General features: G+C 42.4%; 2 protein-coding genes across 2 annotated transcripts in view; one reads left to right on the forward strand and one right to left on the reverse strand.

The window, feature by feature from the left end:
* Window positions 1-8,276, reverse strand: part of ZNF292 (zinc finger protein 292) — a 44,050-nt gene extending 35,774 nt beyond the window's left edge. Inside the window, exon 1 of the mRNA XM_088471983.1 lies at window positions 7,954-8,276. Coding sequence (XP_088328109.1) covers window positions 7,954-8,124 — 171 coding nt within the window. The 5' untranslated portion in view covers window positions 8,125-8,276. The remainder of the gene's footprint in view (window positions 1-7,953) is intronic.
* Window positions 7,676-13,118, forward strand: part of CGA (glycoprotein hormones, alpha polypeptide) — a 69,004-nt gene continuing 63,561 nt past the window's right edge. The window contains exon 1 of the mRNA XM_088471995.1: window positions 7,676-7,774. Coding sequence (XP_088328121.1) covers window positions 7,743-7,774 — 32 coding nt within the window. The 5' untranslated portion in view covers window positions 7,676-7,742. The remainder of the gene's footprint in view (window positions 7,775-13,118) is intronic.

Genomic DNA, 13,118 nt, shown 5'->3' on the forward strand with positions numbered 1-13,118 from the left:
ATTCTTTTATTTTTGCAGATGTTGAATAATAAACGGACCACCACCAGTAAAAGTTGAATTTGAGCAGTCATTAAATATATCTGCAAATGAAGAAGATGACTCCTACTGAAATTCACCCAGACTTGCAAAACACATTAGGGGAGTCTGAGCCATCATATAATGCAGTGTAAAAGTGGTGCAGTGAATTCAGATATGGAAGGCAGTCATGTGAAGATGGTGCCAGAAGGCCTGTGGAAGTCAACAAAGTTCACAACTTTGTCATGGCTGACCATTTAACATTTAGAAGTTGTTACTGGCATTTCATCTACCCAAATTCAAGCCACTTTGACTTAAAAATTGGGGCTGCACAAGGTGTCAGTAAGATGGGTTCAGAGAATGTTCATTCCTGATCAGAAGCAAATGAGGTTGGCATATTATGATCCCACTCCCTTGGCTGAGAAGCAACCCCACACATGAATGATCTCAGGATGCTTTACTGTTTGCATGACACAGGACGAAAACTTTTGGAGGATGGCCTGTTGTCAAATAGGGCAGCAAAGAAGCCACTTCTCTCCAGGAAAAACATCAGGGACAGACTGATATTCTGCAAAAGGTACAGGGATTGGACTGCTGAGGACTGGGGTAAAGTTATTTTCTCTGATGAATTCCCTTCAGATTGTTTGGGGCATCTGGAAAAAAGTTTGTCCGGAGAAGGAAAGGTGAGCGCTACCATCAGTCCTGTGTCATGCCAACAGTAAAGCATCCTGAGACCATTCATGTGTGGGATTGCTTCTCAGCCAAGGGAGTGAGATCACTCACAATTTTGCCTAACACAGCCATGAAGAATGGTAACAAAACATCCATGAACAGTTTGGTTACAATGCCTTTTCCAGCATGATCGTTATCACTTTTGCCTTATGGCAATGTGCTCCAAGTGGCTCAGGGAACAAAACATCGAAATTTTGGGTCCATGGCCAAGAAACTCCCCAGACCTTAATCCCATTGAGAACTTGCTGTCAATCCTCAAGAGGCAGGTGGACAAACAAAACCCCACAAATTCTGACAAACTCCAAGCACTGATTAGGCAAGAATGGGCGGCCATCAGTCAGTATGTGGCTCAGAAGTTGATTGACAGCATGCCAGGGTGAATTGCAGAGGTCTTGAAAAAGAAGGGTCAACACTGCAAATATTGACTCTTTGCATAAACTTAATGTAAGTGTCAATAAAAGCCTTTGACTCTTATGAAATGCTTGTAATTTTACTTCAGTATACCATAGTAACATCTGACAAAAAGGTCTAAAAACACTGAAGCAGCAAACTTTGTGAAAAGCAATACTTGTGTCATTCTCAAAACTTTTGGCCATGGCTGTGTGTATTATATGTATATATATATATATATACTGGTTATGTCAGGATCTGTTCATGTTAAAAGTTGTGGTTGAGAAAAATTCGTACCCAGTTACTAAGTGTGATTTGAATTACACATCGAATTGTGATACCCCTGATGAAGTCCTTTTAAGGACAAAATGCATTGTGTTTTAGTGTAAGTCAAATGCTCAAAGTTCACCATATTGTTCCTTCACTCCAAGGTGTAGTGGTGGAAATGTTAACAAATCCAATAATCATTTGAGCATACTACCAGATTGGAATTTGATGTAAGCTAATCAAATAGATTTCTTGCTATTAATCAATGATTTATTTTATTCAATATAAAAAATGAATACATTTCAAGTTAATTAATAACGGCCTTTTGGCCAATTATGTCTGCGTGATTCTTTTGGAGTGATTGTCTATTCCAGTACGATCCTAGGGAATAATAGAAGGGTCGCTGAGAAAAAAAAAAAGCATCCATCAATTATTCGAAAGGTTTCAAGGAAGGTGTTCAGAGAACCCGATTACAAGAGATTATGTTCATCTTCACCATCAATTTGGGACTGATCCTTTAATGTGACATTGTTTTTATGAGCTATAACAAGCCTTCCCCGACCTAACATCGCGATGGATTGAATAGCTCCAGGAGCTCATTCCCGGCGCTATTCACTTCGCGTTTAATTGGATCATGCCCCAAGAGTCTGAGCACAGGCAAACTCGCATGTTTTTAGACTAAAAAAACACCTCACGATTTAAACTCTCATCCAGATGTTTCCCCATTTTGAAGATAAAACTCGACCAATTTGAGTTTATTGCTAATCTCTCACCCGATTATATTTGGCCCAAAAAGTTTAGTGAAGATTTATTTGCCTGAAAATCTATACTAATATTAAGAATGTTGTGTCTGTTTGTTCCAAGTTGGTGCAAAAAAAACTGAACCAATTTTTATGAAATCTGCATCATTTTGTAGTAGAAATAGCCTGCACTTTGTTTCATCTCGATCAGTCTTGGTAAAGCTGAGAAATAACAACAACAAAACGATTAACATCAATGCAAGAGATAGTGTGGCACCATGGGTAGTGTTCCCACTATGCTGTTTTAGCGGGGCGCTGCGTCCTGCCTGATTTCAAAGGGCAGAATGCGCCCTGCCCCCTTGGCGGCACCATGCTAAAACAGCTTGCGGGTGCCGTTCCCAACCCGCAGGCCGCAGTGTTCCACTGGTGGGGAAAACTGAGGTATAACGATTACTGCCGGTGAATTGATGCCGGGCACATGTGTTCGGCATCTACTCACAGAGACATGAGCGCTTTTCATGTCCGTAAGTGCCGAGCACACCCCCAATAGTGATGAATAGGGGGTGCATCTTAAAGACATGCCCCGTTTCCTCATGGCCACGTCCCCTTTTTGGTCACAGCTTTGGACCTAGAGTGAACACCACACGTTCGTGGCAGGTAAAAGGTGAGGTGCTTTAGGCCTGCGTTAACTTGAATAGGAGAGGCTACATAGTCTGTGCACAGGGCATACAGTGACATTGGTGCGAGTGGTGGGTGAAGGCGTTGTTGCCACCAGTCTGTATAGTGCTTCTGGTCACATGGGCCACTCCTGCGACAGGGCCCCTATGCAAAGCAATACAGCTAGAAACCTTTTTTGCCAGAAGTGATTTCACGTGGGTGAAGCCACAGGCAACTACTAGTACATAATGAAATAAGCATATATAGAAATATAGCAAATGTTTACCCATGTTTAAACACTTGTCAACAAAAGACCCCACAAAGAGGGGGAATTCAATTGAATGCAATGTTGGATAGCACCGGGAATGAGTGCCTGGAGCTATTCAATTGTCAGCATTGCGACTGGCACATTAGTCGGGATAAAGATTTTACCAAGCCTAGTCCCAGGGGTTTAATAGTGGCTTAAGAGCTTGGTGCGATGCTGTTAGCGCACAGGGTAAACCCGCAACTAGCATCGCAGAACAATTTTAGTAAGGTTTCTGCTCGCACCTCAGGAGGGTGTGAGCAGAAATCCTCTAGTCGGGCGTTTACAGTGCGGCCAATTGATTAGTTCCAAGCACTCATTCACGTCACTATTCAACATCACATTCAATTGCATTCACCCCAAAGAAAAAAAAATATGAAAAAGTGTATGTATACCTTTACTGTTGCCAGATGAATAAAAAAATATAATTTGATTAAGATTGATTATTTAATCATCAGGAAGTGCTAACAAATCTCTATTAAAGCATATCCTACAGCAGTTCAGGCTGGAGAATTCATGATTGTGTGAACACCTATAAAAGGAGAAAAGACATCTGAGTTGATCACTGAGAAAATTCTTATTGCTTATCAGATGAAAACATATGATGCTCTAAGGACTCTCAAATCCAGCAATCCTCAGCTTTCATCCTATGGGTAAAAAATGCATGACAACTACAAAACAGAAAATCCTGAACTATGGCATTCTTTAAAGGACATGTCTCCAAAAAGACCCCCAAAACATGAGGACAAATGTGAATAGCACTGGAAAGTTGGTCCCAGAGCTATTCAATTCAGCGTAATGTTTAGTCCCACTATTATAACTTAAGTCAGAAAATGCCAGGTCTCTTGACATAATCTGGGTGTTTAGTCGCGAGAATCGCAATTCTCAGACTAAAGTGCCGGTCGCAAGGCTGTTAGTGCCACACTAAGACTGTCAAAAAGCCTTGCGGCTGGCACTTTAGTCGATTTCTGCGCGCATCCTCAGGGGGGTGAGAAGAAATCCTTTAGTCTGCTTAACAGTGCATTAAATTGAACAGCTCCGGGAACTCCTTCCAAGCGCTATCAACAACATGCTTAACTGAATCACCCAATGGCTTACGTTTGCTAAAGTCCCGTACACACTGGACGATTCATGTGAACAATATCAATATATCTTTCAAATCGTCCAGTGTGTATGCATTTACCGATGAACGATGCGAGCTCCCGCGTGTTGCTAACGATACTCCCAGTCGAACTGTACAAACAGTTCAATCTGGGAATATTGATAACGATGCCAGAATGCGGCATGCTCCCACCCACCCCCGCCGATGCCAGCACCCCCGTCAGGTCCACTGCAACAGAAATCGCTCCATAAAAACATTGTCCAGTGTGTACGGGGCTTCAGATGAATTTTAAAAAATACATAAATTCTCTAGAACCATGTCCATGTACAGATGACACCAAAGTGGAGCTGTTTGGTTTTTAGACAAAAATGTTGTTGCACACTATAACCAAACAGCGTATCACCGCAAGAACATCATATCAACTATCAAGCATGATGGTGGAGAGGAAATGATTTGAGGTCGTTTACATATGCAGGACCTGGATGATTTGCAATCAATGAGTTCATTACAAAGTTCTTTTTGTACCAATGTCTTCTACAGAAAAACGCAAGCCTACCTGACCAACAACTGAATCTTGGCTAAAACTGGTTTATTGGATAGTATAGCGATTCTAAGCAATTGCAACTAAATTGTTGAAAAAAAAAAAAAAAAAAACACACAGACATGAGGTTTGGGAATGGCCAAATCCATGTTCAGACCACGACCCAACTAAGATGCTATGTTATGAAATTAAGAGATCTGTGCATAATCAAATGCAAACAAATCTATGAACTTAAGAGGTGTTGCAAGTAGAAATGGGCCAATATTCCTCAAATAGGATGTAAGACTGATCAACTCCCACAGAAAATGGTTAAATTATTGCCGCTAAAGGTGGCTATACTACTAAACAATTATGCATATTTTTTCACACATTACTTTTTTCCATTATCTTATGGGTCACTGAAAAACTAATCGGTTACGGGCAAATTCTCTAATGATATTACATTTTTCAAGTTGTAGGACCTGGTAAGGACTAGATCAGTGGTTCCCAAACTGTGCGCCTAGGCACCCTGGGGTGCCTTGGGACACTTGCAGGGGTGCCTCAGGTTGTTGGTCCAGCACCAAGTCAATAACTTATGGTCAATGTAATGTAAATATGTGGACAAACAGAAGCACAAACCTGTCCACCACCACATAAATGACCCTACAGCTGCCCACACACACACAGTGATTTTTTCCCCGATCTGGCCGATTCTGACATAACGGAATAACAGATCGGGTAAAAAATGACCAAATCGTGAATCCCCTCTAACGATGCGCTCCCCCGCAGGTCGCACATCGCATCGTCAGATCTGCCGTGCTGTACGGCAGATCTGACAGTCTAGGACACAATGCACTATAAAAAAGTCTGGTTGCAGGAGATCGATGAAGATTGGATAGCATATCATGTGCAGATCGTGCGCTGAGCTGCCGGGGAGAGTTTCAAGGGAAATCTGACACATTGTTGGATCGTAAGTATATCGGTATGTGTGTGTGCACCTTAAGGATGACAGGTAAGCACAATTTACTACTTCAGTAAAATTTTTTCTGAATTTCTCAATAACAAAGTTTTGGCTTAGGGGTGCTGTGAAAACAATGCTGATACACTAGGGTGCAGTGACTCAAAAAAGTTTGGGAACCACTGGACTAGATGATTGTCTTTATGTAAAAACAATTAGGATGTACTGTCTTTTTTTACATGACTACATAAATTTACATATGCTTATCAGTGCTCTTTCACTCATCTCAAACGCTCATTCTTGAAGGTCAATGTTTGTTATATAGTTTATGTAGTGTTAATTTTGACTCTCTGCTTACAAGAATGTGTTGTAATTTACTTAGCAGAGGTAGGAAGTTTGGGTATTTGGTTACTTTAAAATGTCACTGTCAAAAGAGACTAAGGGCGGTATTCAATTGTTTTAGTCCGCTCGATCTCGCGTCTAAAGTGACAGGAGATCGCGTGGCTCCATTCAATTGATGCCGATCTCATCCAAAGAGTTTAGTCGCGTAAAACAGCTGCACCTGACCGATGTGCTGGGCGCGATCGCGAAAAGTGCCTTTTGGGCGCTCAAACGAGTCACTTTTCGAACATTTCAGCTCTCACCCACCCGGGCGTGCAAGCTGCAAAGTCAGCGCCGGCAGCTGATCGTGCCCAGCAGGAGCAACAATTGAAAAACTCAGTTGGGAGTGATGGAGGTTTAAACTATTGAATACCGTCCTTAAGGTGTTTATGTACTAAATAATCTCCGGAACTGGCACGATTATTAAAGTTCCGTTTCACTGTGGATATTTCCATTTTTAATGAAAATATCCCCGCTATGTACAATGGGAAACTCACAGCGGCTGCGGTAACCACTGTCCACGCAGGTTATATCCCGACATCTTGTCTAGGTCCTTCACTTTTGTAAAGGACTCCTCATAGGAAGCATGCGCAGAGTGCAAGAGGCTGCGGGAGAGAGATTGGAAGTTCTCTCTCCTCCTTGCTTGTAAGAGCTTTGGTTTCCAAGTTTGGAACACAGGGGTCAGATCGCAGTCCCCATTGATTATAATGAGGACTGTGATCTGCAGCGCTAATCAGCACTCTGCCAGATATTTCTGTGAAATCTCCTGCATTGTACTATTAGTACATAGCCACAATTCATAAAATTATGCAGAAGTAGCAGTTTCTACATAATTATAATAAAGCTTGATAAACAGGCGCCTAATTTGCATCCTATTGCACAAATCTGCACTTGTTTTTGCAAAATGTATTTATTACATTTACACACAGTTAAACAGTATAAACTATCAAGCAATGACACTTTGCTATAGTAGATACCAAGCTTAGCTTGCATCCTGTGATTCGTAGGCCAAGAAGAAGAATACCTAGACCAACAAAGAGGGCAGAGCAGCTGGGATGGGACACTGGGAGATGGAAATAAACCAAGTAAAGCAATATGCTGATAATACATGAGAGAAAGCATTAAGCTGGAAACACGTTATTGAGGGGGTTAATAGATAATCCCCTTAGTGTCTATGCTGCTAGTGCAGCAGCAACTGGATGAAACGTGAATGGAGACAGGAGGAGGTGTGAGCAGCAGCCAGCATTCCCCTTCACAGTGCATGCAACCCTCACAGGCTGCAATGTGACCGGGTGGGTGGAGGCTCCCCCTCTGCAGATCCTATCACAGAACCCTCCGATGGGAGGAGAAAGCGATACAATACATAACACGGTACCATACATAGCATTACAGGGCCGATATGGCTGGGATAACACAAAGGTGCCAGAAGGCGGGCGGCTGCAGAACAGGAGGGCGGGGAGATGTATGGAGGATGTTGTCTGTCAGAGCCGGGATGAAGCCAGGGAGGTCATGCACCCAGCAGCATCCACAATGGGCACATAACACTGGTCCTCCGTGCCATGCAGCACCAGGCTGGGCGTGCAGTGCCCTGTGCTGGAGGACGCCCAATCAGCCGTGTGCCGCCACTGGCAGAGGAGGGAGCACAGCATCCAGGCAGGAGGGGACACGGCTGACCTATGATGGCACGGAGGATGACAGGCCTGCACATGTATGTACCATGTAAACACACAATGGAGCCAGTGATCCCGCCCAGCACACTACACAGCCTCCATTACAGCAGTGGGGAAGCCGCTCGCCGGTCCAAGCCCGCAATGCCCGGTGAAGGCGGAGTGGGGCGATGGGCACGGTGCACCCGCCCTGAGCCCCCGCCCGCTCCCCAGAACTGACCTGGCAGAAGCGCTGGCAGTAGTCGCTGGCCGCCTGCACGACCTCGTCCTCTCCCACCTCCCGCAGGCGGCTCTCCAGCTCCTTCAGCCTCTCTTCCAAACGGGGGATTTCGGCGGCAACGTCGGGGCCGGGGCCGGGGCCGCTGTTGCTCTCGGCCTCCCCGTCCGCCATATTCACACCCCGCTCCGTCTCGTACACACAAACTCTCCCTCATACACCGCCACTCAGCGTCACTATCCACAATGCCACGTTCCGACGTTGTTCAGCTCACGTCATTTCGGGGAGGGTCACGTCCTGTGCCTGCTGCTACTCACAGACAGGCTCACAGTCACGGCGCTGCTGGTTCTTCTAAGTTCAGCTATGTAGCCGCCGCCCGCTCCGCCTCACATAGTAGCCGTGCCGGTGCTGCGTGCCCCCCTCGCCGCCGCCCCACCGTTGTTGTCCCTGTTAGGGAGGGAGTTACTGTTCCGGACGTTCTGGGGCCGCCCATAACCACAAGCAGCACACCGCTCCCTCTTAGCTATGGGGTATATGTTGGGGTAGTTTTAAGTATTTACAGCAGGCAACAACATACATGACCGCATTACTTGCAGTGGTATTGTTGCCTATAAAGTTTAAATAATTGTGTATAGTCCCGATTTATAAAACCCAAGTACTAAAATACTTAAGAAGGAGGCGCAATAAGTGTTGCAGATCAAATGAAAAATCAATACATAAAGCTCATCAGAAAGTACATATTGAAATATACAACGTAACTAAATATGATACTTTTTTATGCTAGTCAGGGTCATGTCTGAATCTCTGCTCGCTTCCTCTCCCAGCTTCTCACACATCCATGCACCACTGTTGCTAGACATTGCCTAGGCGCAGCGAGGCTTGGCTGCCCTCAGTTGACCTTTGTATGCCAAATATGTTGCTTCAGGAAATTTGCAGGGTGTAATAGTATGGCTCAAATCCAATCTGATAAATAGTTCTTTGAGACACCTTATTTAGGAGAACTATGCCTGAACTAATTACATTGCACTTTGTCTTACATAGCGGTTTACTATTGTGTATAAATTTATTTGGACCATCAGTTTGTGAGTGTGTGATGGCCATGTACTCATTCCCAGAATACTGTTACTAATGCCATTTCTGGGATTGCTTAATAAAATATTGCTAATGGTGCATACAGACGGTCAGATTTTTCTTCAGATCTGAACGATAGCGAATTTCAAAAATCGTTCATATCTGAAGGAAAATCTGACATGTCTGAACTTTTCGCGTTCTCGATGGTCAGATAACGATATCTGACATCTGATGTGTTTGCAGTCAGTTTTGGACGATTTCAGTCATTTTAATGGAGCATATACACAGTCAGATTTGTAAGATGAACGAATTGACCAACGATTTGAACTATGAACGATTTTTGACTGCATTAAAATTAATGGAATCGTCCAAATCTGACTGCAAACACATCAGATGTCAGATATCGTTATCTGACCATCGGAAACGTGCATCGTTCAGACATGTCAGATATTCATTCAGATATGAATGATTGAACAATTTTTTAAATCGTTAGTTTAGATCTGAAGAAAAATCTGACCTTGTGTATGCACCATAATGCAGTCAAAAATTGTTCAATCGTTCATCTAACACATCTGACCGTGTGTATGCTCCATAACAGTAGCATTTTATGAGAACACTTCCACTTTTAAACACAAGTGAACACATTTAAAAAAAAAAAAAAAATGCTCATGGTAATGTGTAAAATATGCACCATTTACTTCTGGGAGATGCAGGCACACTTTTTTAATGATAGCTATTTTCAAAACAAAATGTATCCAGTGGTGATCAGCCTTCAGTTCAACAAAACATTTATTTACTTTTTCAAAGCTTATTTTCTTAAACTTTTAAGCTTGTGAGCAGGACACTTACCTCTTTGGGGTCAATCTTAATCCATGCGAAGGGTGCGAGTTGCTGTTGCAACTGTGTTAAAATGCCGGCAACGGCACCTGTCACGGCCCACTTCGAGCCTGAATTCGCTTAATTTTGCTCAGAGCCCTATGGGGCTGCAAGCACTTTTAGGCGAATCCAGGCTGCCGCCAAGCAGGTTCATTGACGCAATGACTCGCACCTGCGAGTACATCGCGTACAATTGGAAGAAACACTTTGTCTTTTATGGTATTTATCAAAGCATGGAGAGAGATATAATAATGAGAGATAACGGGCCTGATTCAGAGCCGCTCGTAAGCGGCCGCTCGTTCGTTCCGAGCGATGTTCGCACATCTGCGCATGCGTATGGGTTGTAATACGCATGCGTGAACCAGTCAGTGCGGTCGGAAATCGTGTGCTCGCAAAATAGCGAATGCCTGCTAATTTGAGTGACAGGATGAGGCGTTTGTGGGTGGTAACAGGGGAAGGTGCTTGAAAACGGGGAGTGGAGATCCGAACGCAGGCGTGCCAAATGGTCAAAACGAGCGTTTTAAGGGTGTGCATAATTAACAAAGCAGCGTCATCGACCACGTCACTTGGTTGTCTTTTAGCCTGAACTGCTCGCATGATTGCGGTAGGAAAATGCTACCACAAGAATAGCGAGCAGTTCATACGCCGTTCGATGTACTCGATTAATCTAATAAATAGCGGAGATGACGTATGATGCGAGTGGCCAGGGGGCGTTTCTTTCAGTCTCGTTCAGACATAGAGGCGTCAACAGACCGCAAAGAGCAAGCGCTCAATTTAAATAGCCAGCCCCTTTTTCAGAAAGAGTGTCCGCAAATAGCGTCCGGCTCTGAATGAGGTCCAAAGTTCTAACCAATCAGCTTCTAACTTACATGTTACAGGCTGTGTTTGGAAAATGAAAGGAGCTGATTGGTTGGCACTTTATTTCTCACAATTTGATTTCTCTTTAAGCTTTGATAAATACCCAAGTCTTTATTACCTTTCTATTACTGTTTTGTTAACGTCTGTAAAGCACAACGGAATATACTGGTACTTTATAAAAACGTTATATATATATATATATATATATATATATATATATATATATGTGTGTGTTATGGAGTCACTTCAATCCAGTGTGAAATTAAACTAATGAGATAGTGATATAGATATAGCAGCAGACATACTGTCTGCTGTTATATCTATACCACTTTTTAAAATAAAATATTGTGTTTGCTTTTACAAGCAAACCTTGTCCTGAGTCTACAGTCCATGAGAAACCCTAAACCCTGGGCTGTAAATGATTTCCTTACAGCTAGAAACAGCTAGAACTCCTGAATGTTGTTTGTATGGGGCCTATTTATCAAGTTGTTTTTTTTTCATAAAATGATGTAGAAACTGCTGTTTCTGCATAATTTTACAAATTGTTGCTATGTACTGATAGCAGAATGCAGGAGATTACACAGAAATCATCAGAGTGCTAATTAGCACTGCAGATAGCAGTCCCCATTGTTATGAATGAGGACTACGATCTGACCCCTATGTAACAAACTCCGAAAAGTAAAGTTTTTTGGAGTTTGACCCCGTTAGTTTACACCATCTGAAGTTGGTAATAACTCCTTTAGGCCTATAGAGGCCTACAAGCTGGACAGAGAGCTTCTGATCTCTCCCACAGCCAAACTGACACATGCGCATGCACATTGTTACCTTCCCCCAGAGAAGTGAAAGACTTCTACAAAACCGCTGTCCCTGCGAGTTTCCTTTAGTACATAGCAGGTATATTTTCATTAAAATAAATATATCCGGACCAATATGGGTACTTAATAATCATGGCAGTTCCTTGATTATTGGCCACTATATGTAATAGAATATATTACTGTTAAGCTTGGCATGGCTTTATATTAAGTGTGGCTCAAATTTTTTTTTATTATGATCAGGAAAGATTTTCTAATGTAGAGGTTGAACAAATAGTTTGTTAAAAAATTAAGTTGCCTAACCAATTTACATACACACTGTGTAAAATCAAAGCAGAGTTAATGATATTGTTATGATTGAGAGAGTTCTTCTCTGTAGATAGTATGTAAGTCCCATTTACCAAGGAGCTCAATGATCTTTAAAATGAAAGGTGTTCTACAGTCAAAGCAGAACCTAGTGTGTATGATAGCTACTTTTTAATGTGGACAGGAAATTGTGAAGAGCACAAAATGGTGCAAATTAAATCTATACTACATATACTTTGAAACCAAAGTGCAATAATGCTAACTTGTATTACAATGATTTATACTACCTAATTTACATATTTATATGTAGCAAATGTAGGAGTTCCAAACGAATGCAATACGCAGACACATCAGACTAGCTATGATGACAGCAGGTAAGAGCCTATTTTGCTTTTATAGTAAATTCAATTACCCACTGATCTGCTGAAGTTCATTCCTACTGACATAAAGACTACATTACCCTACCACCTATCCTGTCGCCTAACCACGAGCATTCAAGAAGAAAACCTCTTTAATATGTCTTAATTACAATTGGAAATGAGCTAATCTATAGTCCAAATCGAATTAAATTATCCATATTGATAATTTCACTATTTTCACAGGCCTTATAAATTTAAAGTTGGAAAAGTGACCACAGCTATTATATGCCGTTTTTTATATGCCCTATGTGCTTGATTCAGAGTTGGGAATAGAAAGAGCAAGTAACTGTGCATCTTGGTAAAACCATGTTGCAGTGCAGGTGGGGCAGATGTATAATGTGCAGAGATTTAGATTTGGGAGGGAGGTGTCCAAACTGAGATCTAAATTGCAGTGTAACAATAATGGTGCATACACACGGTCAGATTTTTCCTTCAGATATGAACGATAACGATTTAAAAATCGTTCAGTCGTTCATATCTGAACTAAAATCTGACATACATGAACGATGCGCGTTCCCGATGGTCAGATAACGATATCTGACATCTGATGTGTTTGCAGTCAGACTTGGACGATTCCATTCACTTTAATACAGTCAAAAATCGTTCAATTGTTCAAATCGTTCAAAACTTTGGTCAAATCGTTCATCTCACAAATCTGACCGTGTGTATGCTCCATTAGGCTGTCCAGCACTTGTGAGCTACATGCAAAAGCAGCCATTATTTATCCCACATGCAAAAAACAATTGTTGGATTCACACCCCTTGCATTGCAACATGGTTTGTCCAGATACGCAGTTACTTAATCTAATCCCAAATCTGAATCAGGC

Source organism: Taudactylus pleione, unplaced genomic scaffold (genome assembly GCF_031769625.1).
Source record: "Taudactylus pleione unplaced genomic scaffold, aTauple2 ptg000015l, whole genome shotgun sequence".
Classification (NCBI taxonomy): Eukaryota; Metazoa; Chordata; class Amphibia; order Anura; family Myobatrachidae; genus Taudactylus; species Taudactylus pleione.